The sequence below is a fragment of the Urocitellus parryii genome, chromosome 3 (assembly GCF_045843805.1).
Source record: "Urocitellus parryii isolate mUroPar1 chromosome 3, mUroPar1.hap1, whole genome shotgun sequence".
Classification (NCBI taxonomy): domain Eukaryota; kingdom Metazoa; phylum Chordata; class Mammalia; order Rodentia; family Sciuridae; genus Urocitellus; species Urocitellus parryii.
In genome coordinates, this window is record NC_135533.1 from 29,648,895 (window position 1) to 29,667,260 (window position 18,366).

At 32.5% G+C, this 18,366-nt stretch overlaps 1 protein-coding gene across 1 annotated transcript in view; it reads left to right on the forward strand.

Moving 5' to 3' along the window:
• Vps50 (VPS50 subunit of EARP/GARPII complex) overlaps positions 1-18,366 on the forward strand; it is a 121,314-nt gene that overhangs the window by 63,060 nt on the left and 39,888 nt on the right. Inside the window, exons 17-20 of the mRNA XM_026391546.2 lie at positions 1,228-1,318; positions 3,674-3,850; positions 6,875-6,993; positions 9,349-9,455. Of these exons, the coding sequence (XP_026247331.1) occupies positions 1,228-1,318; positions 3,674-3,850; positions 6,875-6,993; positions 9,349-9,455 (494 nt within the window). The remainder of the gene's footprint in view (positions 1-1,227; positions 1,319-3,673; positions 3,851-6,874; positions 6,994-9,348; positions 9,456-18,366) is intronic.

Consider the following 18,366-nt stretch of genomic DNA (forward strand, 5'->3'; position numbering starts at 1 on the left):
CCATTTCTAAGCCATTCCCTCTCCCAGTATTTTTCCTGCTCGTTTTTTCTATCCTTTCCATGCAACTGCATGCACACTAGATGTTTCCACTCTACTACATATTTCTTATGATCTTTTCTGTCTTTTTTTTTCTATTTTTCCATTTGATCTTCAGTTTGGGTATTTTCTATTGATCTGTATTCAAGTTTACTAATACTGTCTTCTGGTAACCCTTGTCTGCTGTTCTGCTTATTCAATAAATTTTAATTGGAGATATTATTATTTTTTGATTCTGGAATTTCTATTTGACTCTTTTTTGTTTTTATTATTACATTTATTTGAAGTTCTTTTTTTGTATCCATTTTTGCATCTTTGTCTCTGTTTTATTTAACATAATAATCTTAAGGTCCTTGCCTGTTAAACCCAATATTTGAAGCAGTTCCTGCTTTCCATAGATTTATCTGTTTATCACCTCTTTATTTTAAAATCTGTATTGGAAAAAAAGAAAAATCTCGATTTTTGTTTTTTAGTGTGTAGCAACAGCTTGTGGTAAGAAAGGAAAGAATAGGACAGGTGCTGACCCTTTATTCAACTAGAAGCAAGGATTTGTTTTCCTGGGACTCTATATATGACATAAGGATTACTCTTGACAGATAGAACAGTAGCATTAAAGAAAGAGCAGTATGACATAGGTGATGTCATACTGTCCAGAAAGTCCACTGACTGTCCAGACAGTCCACTAATATACATGTCTTACCTACTAATTTAATATGTGGACATAGGCCCTGACTCTTTGGAAAGTGATTAATTATCTTGATATTATAGCTGAGTAAGTATGGGTCAGATCTATGCCATTTAGCATAAAGTATTAGTATGTATATTTTCATATAATTTGTAAATTATTTCTCTGTGTTTTGACATTGATATATGATTAACAAGATATTTAGGCACGTGAGTTAGTGACAAGCTTTTAGTTTTGTTCCTTAATAAGTATGCCATTTTCCACACATTCATTATTTTTGCAGTAAGGTAAAAATATTCAGCTAGTAAATATTTGAGAGTTTTTTTCTCTAAAGGATAAAGTATTAGCAAGTAGAAACGAACATTTATATTTATTGTGTTAATCTGAATGGGTTCTCAAAATTGATTATGATCATGGTAATCCTATAATTATATGGCATTTATTTCCTCAGTTCCTACGTGCAGAGTATTTTTCTTCTTTAAGGTGTTTATTTTCTTTATTTTAAGAACACGACTTGATGAACTGAGAATGTTTTTAGAGAATGAGACCTGGGAACTTTGTCCTGTTAAGTCAAATTTCAGCATTTTGCAACTTCATGTAAGTTTTTCTTAAGAGCAGTGTGTCTTTTTGTCATCTTTTGATCTTTTTACTTTTTAAAAAAGCATATTTGAGCATTTAAAAAATTAGTGAAATTAAGTAACCATGATGTGTCTTCCTTTCTTGAAAATCATTGGTGGTAAATCCTTTCAATAAGAGTGATCGTTTCATGAGTATGAAAAATCCATCTATTTACAAAATACAGTTTACATTCTTCAGGAAAACTTTTTTGCCTACGAAGAATTGCAGTTAAATTGGCCTTTTTTTCTTTCAAATTCAGAAAAGGGTATATTGCTATATTTAAAGTTTTCAGAAAGCTTTTAGTTATATTTTGGTACTTTTGAGTAAAATTGCTTATTTACATATGTAGAATATTTCTTTTTTTAAAGGGACTTAAATTATGCTGTGTCCTTTTTAATTATGCTAAGGCTCTTAAATTTGTACTACAATTCATAAATTTGCCTATACTGAGACAGTGCCTCAGAAATAAAAGAGATACTTATGAAAAAAAACTTACCTAATTTTTATTAGTTAATTGGATTCCTTGAATCTCTATAGAATTAGGAATCTGTAAAAAAAAAAAAGTCCTAAATCAAAATGTTGATTTTACCTTTAATTGAAACACACTGTAAATATTTTTTTGAAATATTTTGTTATACAAATATCAAATATCAAAATGCAGCGCATATACTTAGATCCATGTAGTATGTTCGGTTTTTGACTTTGAAAAGAATGGCTTTCTGTAATCAGTTTTCTTAGTCTGGATAAATGCAAAGACAACATGATTAGTTCTAGTGTGTTCCTTTCCTAATATTCAAATATTAAAAATATTGAAATGTGTTGGTAACAAATGTTTCAAAGACAACAAAATTAGCATTAATTTTAATTAGCACTATCAAAATAATGTAATTAACATTAACAGAATCTACAGATTCTAATGAAGATAATTTCTTAACATTATTTAGAATTCTAAGTTTAACATTAATTTTAGAATATATTTAAATAATTTTATTTGAATTTTTATTTAACTATCAAATTGTGAATGTCTACATACATACTTAGTATAAAAACTTATTTTAGAGGCACCTTGAAACATTTCTATTCAGGGAAGCATTATTTCCTTTAAAGGGGTTACCTTGAACACTATGCACAACTTGTTGTTTACTAGATGCATGTTCCATATTCCTAGATGCATGTACTGTATTCTGTAGATACTTTAAAAAAATTGTCTCATTAATTTATATTAACCCCTTGTTTATAAAATTATAAATTAGAAAAATAAATCGCATGATTCTTAGGCGTTACAGTGAATCTGATTTAAGGTGTCCTTGAAGTTTAGAAAGAAAAAGCACACATTCATAATTTAAAAATTAACAAGCCAATGTATCTTTTAGAAATTTAAGAATACCTTTTAATAATATCATTGGATCTTATAATAAGAATATTATTGAATTTTGAAATTTGGAATTAATCTTTAGATATAGAAAAATGTTGAATTTTTTGTGATAAATTATTAAATCAAAAATATAATTCAAATGAACTTTAAATATTATTTTAAAAGATAACTTTTTCTCTAGCTATCTGTATAATCTTGAATTTAGCACTGAATCCCTACAGAACATCTCAAGTTTCCTCATCTGGATAATGCATGATTTGAACCAAGTAATACAACTCTTTTAGCCCTGGCATTTATGATTCTCCCAATCTAGATTGTTCCTTTCATTTTACAGATGAAGAAATATAAGCATAGAGAAGCCAGGTGATATTCCCAATAGTATGTAGAAAGTTAATGGAATGTAATGGGTTAAATATCACCTGTGTTTTTGTTGTCTGCTTGTTGGTATATAAAGAAAAGTAAATGAAGGTTTACAGATATGTACACAACAAAGTAAGATATATACTTCATGCTTTATTATAGAATATCTTAAATGGTACAAGCATATGAGTAAGCAAAGTGTGTGACTTAATTCATTTTTATAAATAATTCTATTTGTTCAAACTGTATCCTGCAAGGACTTTTATTGCTACATTAAATTTTCTTTAAATGTCATTCCAATTTCTTAAGCTATTTAAAAAAAAAAAAATCTGTGCAATTCCTTAAAGTCGACGCCAAAAGTAGCTTGATGCAGATAGCACTGATTTAAGTTGCATAATTGACTGAGTTGTCATTAGGAAACATTTAAACTTGTCTTTCTAAGATTGTGATTTCAGACAACCTGTAAGATTTAAAAGCAGATTAGATTAGATCGTGATGTTTTCCCTGATTCACTCTACATTTACATTGATAGAATATGTTTATTACTTGAATTTTATTGTTTTTCCTAAAAGACATCTGGTTCCTTTCTTAATGTTTAGGAATTTAAATTCATGGAACAGTCTCGTTCCCCATCAGTTTCGCCTAGTAAGCAGCCAGTCTCAACTTCTTCGAAAACAGTTACCTTGTTTGAGCAATACTGTAGTGGTGGGAATCCATTTGAAATTCAGGCCAGCCACAAAGATGAAGAAACAGAAGATGTCTTGGCTTCTAATGGGGTATGTGATATTTCTAAAACATACTGTGAAAAGGAAGTTAGATTTACTTGAAAGTGTTTTAACCAATGAGGAAGGTAATTTGCTAGATTTATTTATCCACATACCAGCTACTTTTGTATGTACATGCATATACTTACAATAGTACTTGTATAGGTAGTGACTTTTCAATACATTTTGTTGATGATGTCCGTCTGAACAATACATTTTGCCTTTATGCTTGCTTTATGTTCTTACCAGATTATGGGAGGGAATAAGTCATCTGCACTTTTTTCTCAGCTCTGCTCCTGGGTATCTAATCATTTTGTTCCATGTTCCTTTATCTGAGAGAGAGAGTCGTGACTTTATCTAGTCACTTGGCAGGGATGTTTTTAAGATTTAGAAGTACATTGCTTTAGCAACATTTTGAGCAGTTCAAAAACAGTCTTAATAATGTTTTAGTGGAAAGAATTTTAAGTCTGGTAATAAATATTGCCTTTATTGTTTATTAACTGTGTGACTCTTAGAAAATTATTTTGTGATTCTGAGTTATTCATTATTAACAGTGAGGAAAATTCTTGCTTCCCAATTGCCATCAAGGTATTCCAAAATATTTCACCTGACAAAGGATGTTGTTTGATGCATCCTTCTAAGTGTCATAATTTCTAAAAGAACTCACCATGATTTTTATTTTAGATTTGGTGAAGCCAGAGTGAAAATTGTTCTCATTTGACCTGAGAAAAATCTATTACATTTGTTTCTGTATTTAATTTTGGAATTTCTCTTTTGTTTACTTAACATGTATTTTAAAACTACAACTAGGAAAATATACCATCATCATGTCTTATCATGAACTTTAAATTATTTCACAGTAAGCCATATTTAAAACTATGGTTCTTTGGTGACATTTTGCCCTATATAGACTAAACTGAGAAGAATTAAAAGGCATTTCAGTTATTTTGAAATAATGTTTCTCTCTGTAATGATTTGTGAATTTAAAAAATATAAATTAAAATTAGAAAACGAAAAAAATAAATAAAAATTTTAAAATACCCACACAGTATTTGATCCTTATTATTTGCATTAATTGTGTTCCATATTGTTGCTGTGAACACTTCAGATAGCACATGCTAAAACATTGCTTCTGTGGTTCATATATAATTAAATTCCTGTGAGCTTCTAGTCGCAAAATACTCACCAACTCATCAATTCATGACCTTGTTTTATGTACATTTCTGTTAAAGACATCGTATGTAATATATGCTGTTGATTCATTACCATTGAACTTGTGGCTGACAGCACTGTAACTTATGCCTAAGTGAAGCTTATCCAGCATAAGCGTTTTCTCTGTAAGGGAAATCACATGTGCCTTGTACTTAGGAACACTATAGAAGACTTCTGCACTGTCTTGAAATGGAAGCCATTCTAAACAAAGTCACCAACAAAAAGCATGGAAATATAAAATACTGAAAAAACCATGATAAGGACAACTGTTTATGGTATAAGAGCAAAAAGAAAGCAGAGCATACCTTCAGCTGAAAATGTGTATATTTGATGACTCAGAGATTGTAACTCTGTACATGTCCATGAATAATCACAAAAGTCTCTTAAACATTGATTTGGAGCTTACAAATACATTTTAGGCAAATTTGTAAGAATCGAATTAAATAATGAATACCCACTATACAATGTAATCATAAATCTCTGTTGTAATAACCAGGAAACCCTAGTTTGCATGAAATACTGATCTGTATATCACTGGAATCAAATTATTTATATGTATAGGAGAAGCCTACTTTGCTTTTTTTTGCAATTATTAATATGTGATCTAATCTTTTTAGATACAACTTTAAGTGCTTGAGAACCTGAATCTAAATATGGCCTAACAAAATGCTTTTCCTTAATAGAACTTTAAAAAGTGGTTTGTTAAATTGTTTTCATTTTGTCATCATATTAGTTTCCTCAACTGTCAAATGAGATTAAACTTTCTCAGAATTGTTTTTAGACTCAGTGAGATAATTCATGACAGCAGATTGCATGCCGATGGGTTCAAAATAATAATTTTTGGCCAGATCTTAACCCTATTAATTGGTAACAATAGTTTGATGATGATGATATTGCCACTGCTTTCTATGCCTTTCGTGGTTTCCACTGTCCTTCCCCTTGCTGGCATTTGGCCATGGTAACATAATAGATAGTGAAAATGTTAGGAAGGTATACATCTTTTCAAGAGTAAACTAACCATGTTTGTCCTTGCTCTCAGTAGGTCCCTGGGTGTTGAACATAATGTCCTAAGCTGCTCTTGGAACTAAAGCTCATTGTAATGAATTAAGTAGAATATCATGTGTGTTGTATGTGTTTATTAACTGAGTTAGTACTTCCAAAAAGGTTGAGAATTGCACACTCAACCTCTTTATAATGAGCTAACAAATTGGATATAAGTTTGATGAAAATTCTAGATTGTTTATTAAAAAGAAAGAAAGAAAAATGTACTCTTCGTTTCTCTATTGAAGTCCAGTAAATAAAAAGAAAGAACACTCTGTTCCTCAGTTAAGGTTCAGTGTTTTTTTTTTTAAGAGAGAGAGAGAGAGAGAGAGAGAGAGAGAGAGAGAGAATATTAATATTTATTTTTTAGTTTTTCATCAGACACAACATCTTTGTTTGTATGTGGTGCTGAGGATCGAACTCGGGTGCACGCATGCCAGGCGAGCATGCTACTGCTTGAGCCACATCCCTAGCCCTAAGTGTTTCTTTTGTTGTTGTTGTTGTGTTTTTTTTTTTTTTTGTAAATGGAGATGTGATTTTGTTAGATAGTTACAAGCTTTTATAGGTATAATTTTTTTTCCATTTCTATTTAGCTGGATTAACGAGGATGATAGAGAAGAAAATGAAAGGAGGATTCTTGATGGCAAAATTAGAGCTAAATTATTAAGAATTTACCTAGATCAACTATTTCTTATAAAATTGATGTACTTTTAATTATTTTGAAAGAACTCAAGAAAGGTTGCTCTTTGTACTCACTGTTGTATTTTACTCTGTTCTCTTTAGTATGAATCTGATGAACAAGAAAAGAGTGCCTATCAGGAATATGACAGTGACAGTGATGTTCCTGAGGAACTCAAGCGAGATTATGTGGATGAGCAGACAGGAGATGCTCCTGTGAAAAGGTAATTGTTTAGGGTGTATGGTATTTAGCATTTAATGTTGTACTCTTGACATACTGAATTACCTTTAAAGGTCAAGAAAAAAAAATGAAATAAAAATTTAGTGGTTATCACATCCTATGAAAAAAGTTAATGTATTTTAAAGAATGATTCCAAAAGACTGAAAATGTAGGTTTTCTTTTATATTCCATAACAGTAGATTTTCAAGAAAAAATATCTCTAAGAAAAATTCTACTTAGCAATGCTTTATTTTGGTATTTCACAAATGAATTCATTTGACTATGAATTTGACTGTTACTATTTCAAAATAAAGAAAAAGAATATATCACATCAAGTAATTTTAAAAGGCTAAAAAAAGGTTTTAAACTAGTTTTTCTTAAAATTTACATAGCCCTTTTGACATTGTTTTTTGCAGTATGATTCTAATTCCCATTTTTTTAAAATTTCACAAGACAATCTTTTTACAAATTTTTAAACAATATGAAATGAAAATGAAAATATTGGGCATAACCAAAGATCTTTTAATTTAATGATCAACAGTTTTTACAAAAGAACAAAATTTTTAGATTTATAAAATCAGTGCTGCCTTTCAGGGCAGTACTTGCTTCACATAGATCAGAGAACCTCAGGGAGAAAATGGCCATTATTTTCTTTGTGGTGTTTTTGCCTCAATCTAGTAAATACAGCAGGTCTCTACTTATTTTCTGGTGTCTCGAGTTCTGTATATGGACCTTCTATTAAGGTTTTCTATTAGTGGTTGAGTTTTGTTTTGTGACCAACTATCTTCTTTTCAGATAGGCAGAGTGAATAGTGATTTTCTGGTATTTTCAGATGCAAGGGTTTTACACTAAATGTTCAGGTAATAGGAAGTATTCTTATTACAGATAAGACCTTTACTGATGATTTTATAGAAGGCAGACAATATGATAATTATGATAATTATATTAGAAATTTTTTTACCTCCTCCCAGTTAAATGTGCCTGATTTTTATTTATTGATATTATTAACATCAGAAATTTAGCAAAACACAAATGTACTTTTCTTAAATAATAGATATAAGAGACTGGGAATTGGTGTAGTGTTAGGTGCCATGTGTGTGATCCTGGTTTTAATCCCCAGTACTGCAACAACAAAAGGACTTAAGTGATAGATTTAAGTACACTCTTCCTTACTCTTAAACCTCATGATTTCTAGATACTCGATGAACTTGAAACACTGACTGAAATAATTATCTCCTTAAAAGTGAGCAAGTCATGTAGTTGTAGATATATTAATTGGGAAAATTTATTTGTATGGGTTTTTATGTATGTACTGAATTTCTTCACTAGATATGTTTTAAGTATATTTTGGCCAAAACGAAAGCTCTATTAAGTTGAAATAAATGACTAAAATAGAGTCACTTGTTCACATATGTATACCTCTATTTTTGGTAGTTCATGCCGACTCCTAAACCCTATAACCTACCCATAAGAAGTTTGAGTCATGTGAATTACTGAAGTCAGTTGGTTAGCAGTTATTATCAATTCTAACTTCTCAGTTTCCCTTGAATATATTAATTTTCCTGTCCTAGGATGTAATGACCATCCTGTATCATGCCAAAATCATCTCTGTACCAGATTATTCAATCATCTTTCTTACATTGGCTTTATAGAGTCTTACCTCCTTCCAATTCATTCTTAATATGAATTTAGATTTTATTTCTTAGATACAAATTTAATTATGCCATTTTCCTGGTTAAAGTTTTTATTGGTTTACTACTGCATTCATGATAGGGTTCATACTATTTAGGTTTCATTGCTTTCAGTGATCTGATCTGTGCTTACCTCTTTTCCTGTCACTTTTCTATCTGCTACAAGCTACTATCGTGGACTCCAGTACTTCTCTCAGCATACAGTATTCTCACTCCCTCTGCCTCATTACTTGCTGTCCTTTGTTTTCTGCATTTGCCATATGACTTCTGCTTTTCCTTTGTATCTAGTGCAACCTCTCTACCCCAACATTGCCATCATACTTTATATTTTATTTTAAGGAGAGTATTTTTTTCCTCTAATTTTCTGCAATCAGGAAAGTTAGTACATTTGTACCTATGTATATAATTTCCCTAGAAAATCTGCTTTTTAAGTGATGTAGCTTTTTATTAATGGTTGATAATTTTGTTTTAGAATCAAAGAAATGCATGAAGAGTACTTATATTTCTCTGCTTATTTATTTATCTTTGTATCTGTACTGTGAGTTCATCTGAAACATGGTGAGAATTTCAGTGAGTAACTAGTGAATGAAAGCTAGATGCTAAACTGAATAGCTTATTGGTTTATTACTTGATAATTCTAATTGAGACTCTTGTTTTTCTGTATTAAGTGTTTCTCGAGAAACCCTAAAAAGTCGGAAGAAATCAGATTACAGTCTAAATAAAGTGAATGCACCCATCTTAACAAATACGACGTTGAATGTAATAAGGCTTGTTGGTAAGTAGCTACCCCTTTTGATTAAAAAAAAAAAATTATACCAGTTAAATTGGTTTGCTTTTGTTACTGAATAATTTTTACTTGAAGTTTTCATTGTATGATAACTGCAGTACTCCATGCAGCAAGAGATTTGAGATATCTCATATGTCAATGCTTTTCATTTTAAATGTTCCAAATAGTAGGATACTAATTTTAATGTTAGTTTTTTCATTAACAACTTGTTAAATCTTTGCATCTTCTAAATTTTTCTAAAATATTCCTGTTAATTGAAATGTAATAAAAATTATATAGTTGAGTTAGAGGTACATATAGGTTGCTGATAGTATCATTTGCACATTTACACATTGTTTTTCTACTTAATTGTTTCATAGATCTTCACAGCCTTCCCTTCAGATAGGCAGAGTGAATAGTGATCCTCTGGTATTTTCAAATGCAAGGGTTTTACAAACTAAATGTTCAGATAATAGGAAGTATTGTTCTTATTGCAGATAAGACCTTTACGGATGATTTTATAGAAGGCAGACAATATGAAGAAATTCCTTTTTAAATATGCAGGTTTGAAGGTTATGTGGATTTTTTTAATGTCAGTGTTTAAATATCTTATATGCTCTCAGCCTTTATATTTCACATATAGTTCTGTACATTTGACAATTTAAGTTATAAAGTTGTCTTCTCACATTGCCATCTATACCATTCAGGAACTTTAGTGGTTTTCTGTTAAAAAAAAAAAAATCAGTTTTCTATTTACAAAATGGGAATTTACCAGTGATCTTATTTGATTAATCTTAGCTTTGTTGAAATGGTCTGTGTTCTTTAATATAAATTCCAAATTTTATTAATGTTATGATAAAATGTACAAAATGCTTTAGTCCTGCTTTTTTTAGAGAAAATATGGAACAGTAATAATGAATTGAGAGGAAAAGAAATGGTATGCATTTTCATGGCACACAGAAAAATGACAGATTCTTAAAAGCTATTCTGTAGCTAATTATTGTCAAGGAAATTATCTTTTCTTCTTTTGTCCAAGAGACCTAACTGAGCAGTATCATGAATAATTCTTGAGAATTTATAGAATCAGAATTGGAAGGGTGCTTGCTGAGAGGTCATCTGGTATCAGTTACCACAAAATAAGGTTTTCTTTCAATAATGTCTGTAATACATGATGGCCATCAAGCTGTTGTTTCATGACTCATAGTCTCTCAAAGCATATTATTTTGCAAGACTACTTATTTTTCTATTAGACCAATTTAACTGCTAGAAATCTCTTCCCTATGGTAAATCAAAGTTTGTCCCTTTCTAATTCTATAGTTAGTTTTGCCCTTCAAAGACAAAGAGTGAGTCAGTGCTTTTTTTCCTCCTGTTCTTTGATTTAATTACTGTCCAGATGTGTGATGGTAGTGATCCTGTGTCTCCTTTCCTCATATCTCTCATCCCCAATCCATTTTCAGACTCAGTGCACACAGTTCCTTGATCGGGTCCTCAGAGATGTTAATTCCAAACCTTTCTGAATCCTTATCATGCTCCTTAGCCTAGTTTACATTTAGAATTTTTAAGTGTCTTAACATACTACTAAAAATGTAGACTGTGTACTTTTGCTGATTATATTGAAGTAGCAAACAGCCCTGACACATCAGTAGCTTTCACCCACAGGGTGAAAAAAACTATGCTTCTGCGTATAAAGTCAAGGGAAGTGAGCAGGAATATAAAGTGTTCTTACAGGGAATGGGGAGAGCAGATAATTGGGGGAAATGATACAATTGGCCACATCTATGTAGTTGTTTATATTTTTTAGCCTAGTTTAGAAGAGACTAGAGGTAGTTATGCTGCTTTTTACTCTAAAAGTGTATATAGTTATTAGAATCAAATCAAATACAAGGCTAACACAGATTGAGGACTGGGAGGATATCATGTTATGTTTAGATAAATGCAAGCATCAAATGCAACTCTTAATTTCTCAGTAGGCATAAAGAATTTGAAAAAGCAAAGTATTCTGCTAATCTTGTTATATAAAAGGATTTTTTATCTTATGTTAATGGTAAAAAATATGTTCCTGATGCTAAATTCAAAAGGTACTACAACATATTTGTATATAAGGATTATTGATTAACATAGTAGACATTGTTTTTTAACAATGGATTTATAGAAATTGAGAAAAGCCACATTCTTATGGCCCTTGATATATCATGCTAGAAAGTAGGGCGCAGTACCGAATTAAACCTTCCTTAGAAGAGAGAGTCTGACCATTGTAATTTTAGCCGTCTGCACCACTGTGTGTTCTAGAGTTGTAATTTGGAACCAGTGTTGAGTGTGTTCATTTAACTGGACCATCTTCTCTTTAGCACTGGCTTGAGATGCTGCCTTTAGCCTCCATCTCCCCTTTCCACCCACTATACACATTGATGCCCTTCACTTTTTGTCTCCCTGGAATGTCTTTATCTTCATTTTGAAATAGGTTTATAAAGTATAATTTGAAGGGACCATTCACTCAGGGGTCTCCAGCTAGTAAAATGCACTCTTCTATCCCCTGTTGTTATTGCCCTGAGGAGCATGAAGATTCTAAAAGGCAAAGGCAGTGCCTCTTCTCACTAGTGGAGAAGTACAGTTATGTAAGTAAGATAAATTTTTGGTGCCCAGGAAGATGAATGGAATGATTATTGACTAGTTGGGAGACACATTGTAACGCATGGAAAACATATTCAAAACATCATTTTCAAGTATTATTTACTAGGCAGATAATTAGAAGAGATTAAACAAAAGAGTGTTTCTATGGTCAGCCAGCTCCAGGTGGTATCTAAATCTCTTAGAAAGGCTCAGAGAACCTTTCCACCAGTGCTGAGGACTAATCCGAATGCATTCTTGAGTAAAGAAAAAATCCCATCAATCCTGATAAGTGCTTGCCAAAGGAGCAGAGGAATTTGAAGTGTCAGCATTAGAATAGCTTTGGTATTCAAGATTCTTTCTCCTAGAGGCTACTGTTCCTTGACATCTCTGATAGGTCTAAGTGGGAGGAGATAGGTAGCCAAAGCTCATGCTTATAACAACTACAGAGCTTAATGCAACAAAATGCTTTGGTAGCTAGAATATACATACTGGCACATACATCAGTACTTTAAAATGAAAGAAGATAAATTTGTGAGATTTTATAAATACAGGACAAGATTGATAAATTAGTTATGAGGAATCACTCTTAAATTTTATGTTTGTATAATTGACCGCTTAACATGCCATAACGGAGAAAAAGAAAGAAGAGGAAAGCCAGGTTTGGGGAGCTGCTGATGGAATTAGATTTTGGACATATAGAGGTACCAAATGAGAAATAAGTAGAAACACTCTGTAGGTAAGGTAAGTTAGATAATTATTGAGTCATTGATTTAAATATTAAAACCATGTTAGTGGGTGAGTTTGCTTTGGCAGTAACTTTTAACCTTTTGGGTTCATAATCGTTTGGAAAGAAGCACTACCATCCCATAGTACATATAAGCCACTGAACAGGAGATAGCAAAGCAGAGAAACCTAGGGAACAACAGGGGATATGGATACATTGAAGGGGCAGAAAGCAAGAGAAACCAGTACAGGAGATTCTGAATGAATGGTAGAGAGACAGGAAAAAAAATTAGGAGGTAAAGAAAAGATCTTGAAAACCAAAGGATAAGAGCCTATCCAGAAGGAAGAAAAGCCGGCTTGATCAGTCTTTTTATAATGATTTAAGCCACTTTTTCTCAAAATTGCAATGTGCATCAAAGTCACCTAGGGGACCTATAGGAATATAGTTTGCATCTAATTCAGTAGGTCTGAGGTTTAACCCAAGAAAACTTGTATTTTAACAACTTCTGGATGATGTTGATGAAATTGGGCCAGGGAATAAATTGAAAATCATTGGTTTCTTTGTTTTCATAATTAGAATGTTAAACATTGTGTGCTTAAATAATAAGAAAATAATTCAAGTGGTTGTTTCTTTTCGTTTTTTTACAAATGTAAGTAATTATATCAATTGTTTTCAAAATAATCTATTTCAGATATTTGGATCAAGTTATAAAATTCAGTGAAATCATAAGTGTAATATTATAAAAGTGTGTCAACACTTTTTCATTTAAAAAATTTAAAACCTTGTTATAAGAATAAATTAAAAATTATTAGAGACTTTTCAGATGTGACATTTATAGAAAAAATCTATCACTCTTTAGGTTACATTTCAATATTGTATTAATATTATAATTACAGTAATAAGATAATGTTACTATAATTATATATTTATTTTTTAAAGCAGTATTAAAATATTTTTGGAGTTTCTAGCTGTGTATATACAACATTATGTTTTGAGAGGATGATCTAAAAAGTGTAATCCCTTAGTACATGTCACAAAAAAAATGGTATTGGAGGTTTATGGAGCTAAGGTATAATAATAATAATAATCAAACAATAGAATAAAAATTGGCAGCCAGGCACTTAGGTAATATAATGGACGTGTTCATTTTTCACTTCAGTCTTCAGTAGCTTTTCTAAATTGCCAAGCTAGACTCCTTTCCTTCATGCCTCATTTATATTGTTTCCAGTTTGCCTTTATATATATGTATATATATATATACATACACACACACACACACACACACACACACACACACACACACCTATGCTGTTACACCTTTATAAGTATTTATGTCCATTGATGATTTCTTGGAGTAGTGCAATGTAACAAGAATAATGAACATTTTTCCAACTCAGATTCTGTTTTTTGCTCTTGCCTCACCCGACTTTAAACTCCTAGAGATGAGACAAGAGTTGATCATTTTTTGCAGCATCTATTTATAGCACTCAGCCAATTTTTTTTTTTTTACTTTTGTAAGTTCCTAGTGTGAGTTGGACTAACAAACCGTAATTTTTAAAATCTTGACTGTTGGAGAAACCCCTTTTCCTCTCTTGTCACATTGCTCAAACAGATTAAACTTCCTCACACTTCCAGTGCTTCTCTTCACCTGGGTATTCCCTCCTCCACTCAGGAGGCGCAACCAGCTGACTCAAGAACTGGGAATTACTCTGGGCCACCTTCCCTGTGATAACCGCACTCCTTCTTATACCTCTTGCTGATGAGTTGGCCAAGGCAGCCCACTGTTCTTTCTTTCTCTTGTGTCTAGTCCCTATCCATGCTGTTATTTGGTTGGTTTCTTTGCCAGTCTCTTTGTTGTCTCTTCCCCATCTGGACTTGGGGATGAGAGAGTTTAAACAGTGTTGTCCCTGTGAAGCTTTTCCTCATATCTGTTTTAGGTTGGGCTCCCTTTTTGTAACATCCCATACTTCTCCCTGTTGAATTCATCATAATTATAGTTTTCTTTTGTTGTTGTTGTTGTTGTTAGTTATCAATGAACCTTTATTTATTTATATGTGGTGCTGAGAAATGAACCCAGTGCCTTACACATGCTAGGCAAGTGCTGTACCACTGTACTATGACCCCAGCACCATAATTTTCTTAAGATAATAGTTGTAACTGCAGTTGCTTAGCTATGTATCTGTCATATGCTGTCTAAATGTTTCACATGTATTTTCTCATGAATTCTTCACAACATCCTTTTTACACAACAAATAACAGAAGTTCAGAGATAGAATTTGACTTTATGACACATCTGGTAAGTGGGAAAGCATAGGCTCGCTCATCCTAGAGCTAGTAAGTTCTTAACTTTCATGCTTCACTCTCAGTGGAGGAAATCATGAATATGAAATCTCATTCCTGAACAAAGTTAATTGTTCATGGATCAGAAAGGATATCACACAGGCTGGTTGGAGGAAGGAAGGACCTCTTGCAGTGGATAATCTGGATAATCTGTGGATAATCTGTCCTGGTTATCTGGACTGGATGAGGTAACTGTCTTCAGTGAGCATCAGAACTACATCCTAAACTGCTGGACGCATATTTTAAACCAGGCAGGCTCACTTCAGCACTGTATATTTATATTTTTATCAAGGTAGTTTATCTCACAATAATAAGTCCACTAAGGAAGAACTTGTAAAGAAAAGCAGGAGACACTTGTCTCACTGCTTCTTGGAAACAGTGTGGAGGTTATTTTTTGGATCTGTTTGTCTTCCAGTTATTTCCCAGGAAAGGATGGTGAGAGGTAAATGTTTTGAATTCATATCAGTCTGAAAAACATCTTCATTCTGCTCTTTGGTTTGAATGACAGTTTATCTGTGGAAATTATTTTCTTTAGAACTTTGAAACTTCTAAGTATTCTAGTTGTTATATTGTAGTTGAATTTCTTTCTACTCCCCCTGCCCCCAGCCCCATCTCTTTCTCTCTGAAAGCTTTTATTATTTTCTTTCCCCCTTGACATTCTCAAATTCTATGTTGATATGCTGGGTGTGAGTTCTTTTTTATTAAGTATGTTCAGTAGTTTGTGGACTCTCAGTCTCAGGGCTCCTATTTTCCTTATGACTGATACTAGTATTTCTTTGATAATTGCCACCTATTTTATTTGTTCTCGTTCTCTCTCACTGTCTCTCCTTTATTCAAGTGATTAGTCTCTTAAATTGGTCCTTTTTGTCTTATTTTCTCTGATATTTTCTGTATTCTTGTTTTTTTCTTGACCCTTTTTGGAAACTTCTTTGTGACCCTTTTATTTAATTTTTTATTTTAAAAATGATATTTTTAATCTTTAAGAGCCATATTCTTTTTTTTAATACTCTAGTGGTATAGGGTATTATATAATTATTGCGTCTCTCTTCTTTAGCTTGAATTATTTTGCTTTCTCTGTGATCAGCTTCTCTTTTTACTCTCATGCTCCAGGTTTTCTTATGCACTTGACTATTTTTTAAAAATTTTTATGAATATTTAAGATAAAGGCCTGCACAGCTGTTGTAGGTCTCTTCTTCTGTGTAATTAGATCTGTGTCTGAGCTGGCTCTTTCTCCTCAGTAGGAATTCTGATTGGGCAGGTTTTGTGGCATAGAACATGACTGGGGTACTTACTGGCAGCCTTTACTTTATGGTGACAGAACCCCAAAATCCCAGAATGAGTTAGACTTTAGTCTCTGTTGCCAATATCCAATCTAAAAGCCTAATAAGCTTTTGTGATTTATTATGAAGTTTTAAAGTTTATTTAATTTTTTTTTGTGTGTGAGGTTAGTTTGCTTTATATACTTTTTGAGAGAGGAGCCCTAAAGTCTTCTCATTTTTTATTTTTTGGTGGGGGTTGGGGGTAACAGGGATTAAACTCAGGGGCACTTGACCACTGAGCCACATCCCCAGCCCTATTTTGTATCTTATTTAGAGACAGGATCTCACCGAGTTGCTGAGTTGCTTAGCGTCTCACTTTTGCTGAGGCTGGCTTTGAACTCGCGATCCTCTTGCCTAGGCCTCCTGAGCTGCTGGGATTACAGGCATGTGCCACCATACTGGCTTCTTTTTGTTTTTGTCTGTGGGTAAATTGTAGCAGCCTATGCCTCTATCTGCTAGAGGGGGACTGGGGCTGGGGCAATATAGACTGATGCTGTCAGTCCTACATGGGACCTGCCATTTCATCCTTTTCAGCCCCATTTTTTACTCTTATTATATCAACTTGATTCTAAGCAGTCACTCCTCTATGAGTAGCTTCCACGTCCTCTATGTCCTTGTTATGGTTAAATAGCTTCTTTATATTTTCCATCAACCTGTTCCTATCCATGGTCAGCCATCTAAAATAGGGTTTAACAAACTAGCATGTAGGCCAGAGTCGGGCTGGCTGCCTTTTCTGGTAATCAGAGTTTTATTAGGATACAGTCATGCTCATGTCTTTACTCCCTGTCTGTGGCTGCTTGTCCTACAGTGGCAGGGCTAAGTAATCAAAGCGAAGAGCAGCAGAGCCACAGAGACTATGTGGTATGCAGAGCCAGAAATATCTGTTTGGTTTTATACAGAAAGGATTTGCCAACCCCTGTTCTAGAAATGTTTTTAGATTTCTCCTTTTTTTCTGTCCTTGCCTTTTCATCCCCTTCTCAGATCTGAGCTTAATTCATTTTAAAATCCTCTAATTGAGTAAGATCTGAGAAGAACTGCTCTCTGCCTGTTTACTCCCTTGGCCTGAATAGACAATCTTCATTCTCATGCACTTTAATACACTGGCAGCCTCCTCCTTGATCATCACCTTCCAGGCATAACCTTGTAAGGTATGAGAGCAGCAAGGACTCTGTGTCCTTGTACCTTAACACAAGGCCAGATATATAGAAAGTCTTCAAAAAGTGTTTGTTGAATGAATAAATATTATTTTTAAATTTTCTTTTCACAGGGAATAATTTTTTTAATTTTGAATGTACATTTAAAATAGCCTTTACAAAAAAAGTTAAATAGCCTTTACTTATTCATAATTCATTTTCATATCTTTTCTCAAGATTAAGTATCTGATCAATGATTTATCTTACTAGAAATGAAGAGAAATTGTGTATTCTGGATATGTATCAGCTCAGTTATTTGCATTCTACTTTGTCTATTTTTCTTGTACTGTTTAAAATATTTTTCTGTTTTTTTTTCTTCACAATGTTACATTGTTAAATGGGTTAACTAGTTGCAGTGTAGGTAACTATGTTTGTATTTGAGGAAATAATAGCATAATTATCCAGAATGTTCTAGGAGCATGTCTTTCAAATATTTTAAAATGTTGATTATTTTTAAAATGTCAGAACACACAAACTAATTGGGAAAGATGACTTTAAAACAAAAGATTTATAAATAGGAATAAGACTGGAATATGAGTTGAAAGATCTTACTTTATTTCAATATGTACTTGTATTTGAGTTTCTCTTTATAACCATCTGTTACTTAGGATTGTCTGTCACATAAATTAAGACACATGTACTGAGGCAAAGAAATGGTTTTGATGGTAAATTTTTCATTTCTTCTACTGCAGTTAATGTATTTTCTTCTGAATTATGCTATCTTCAATAGTGCC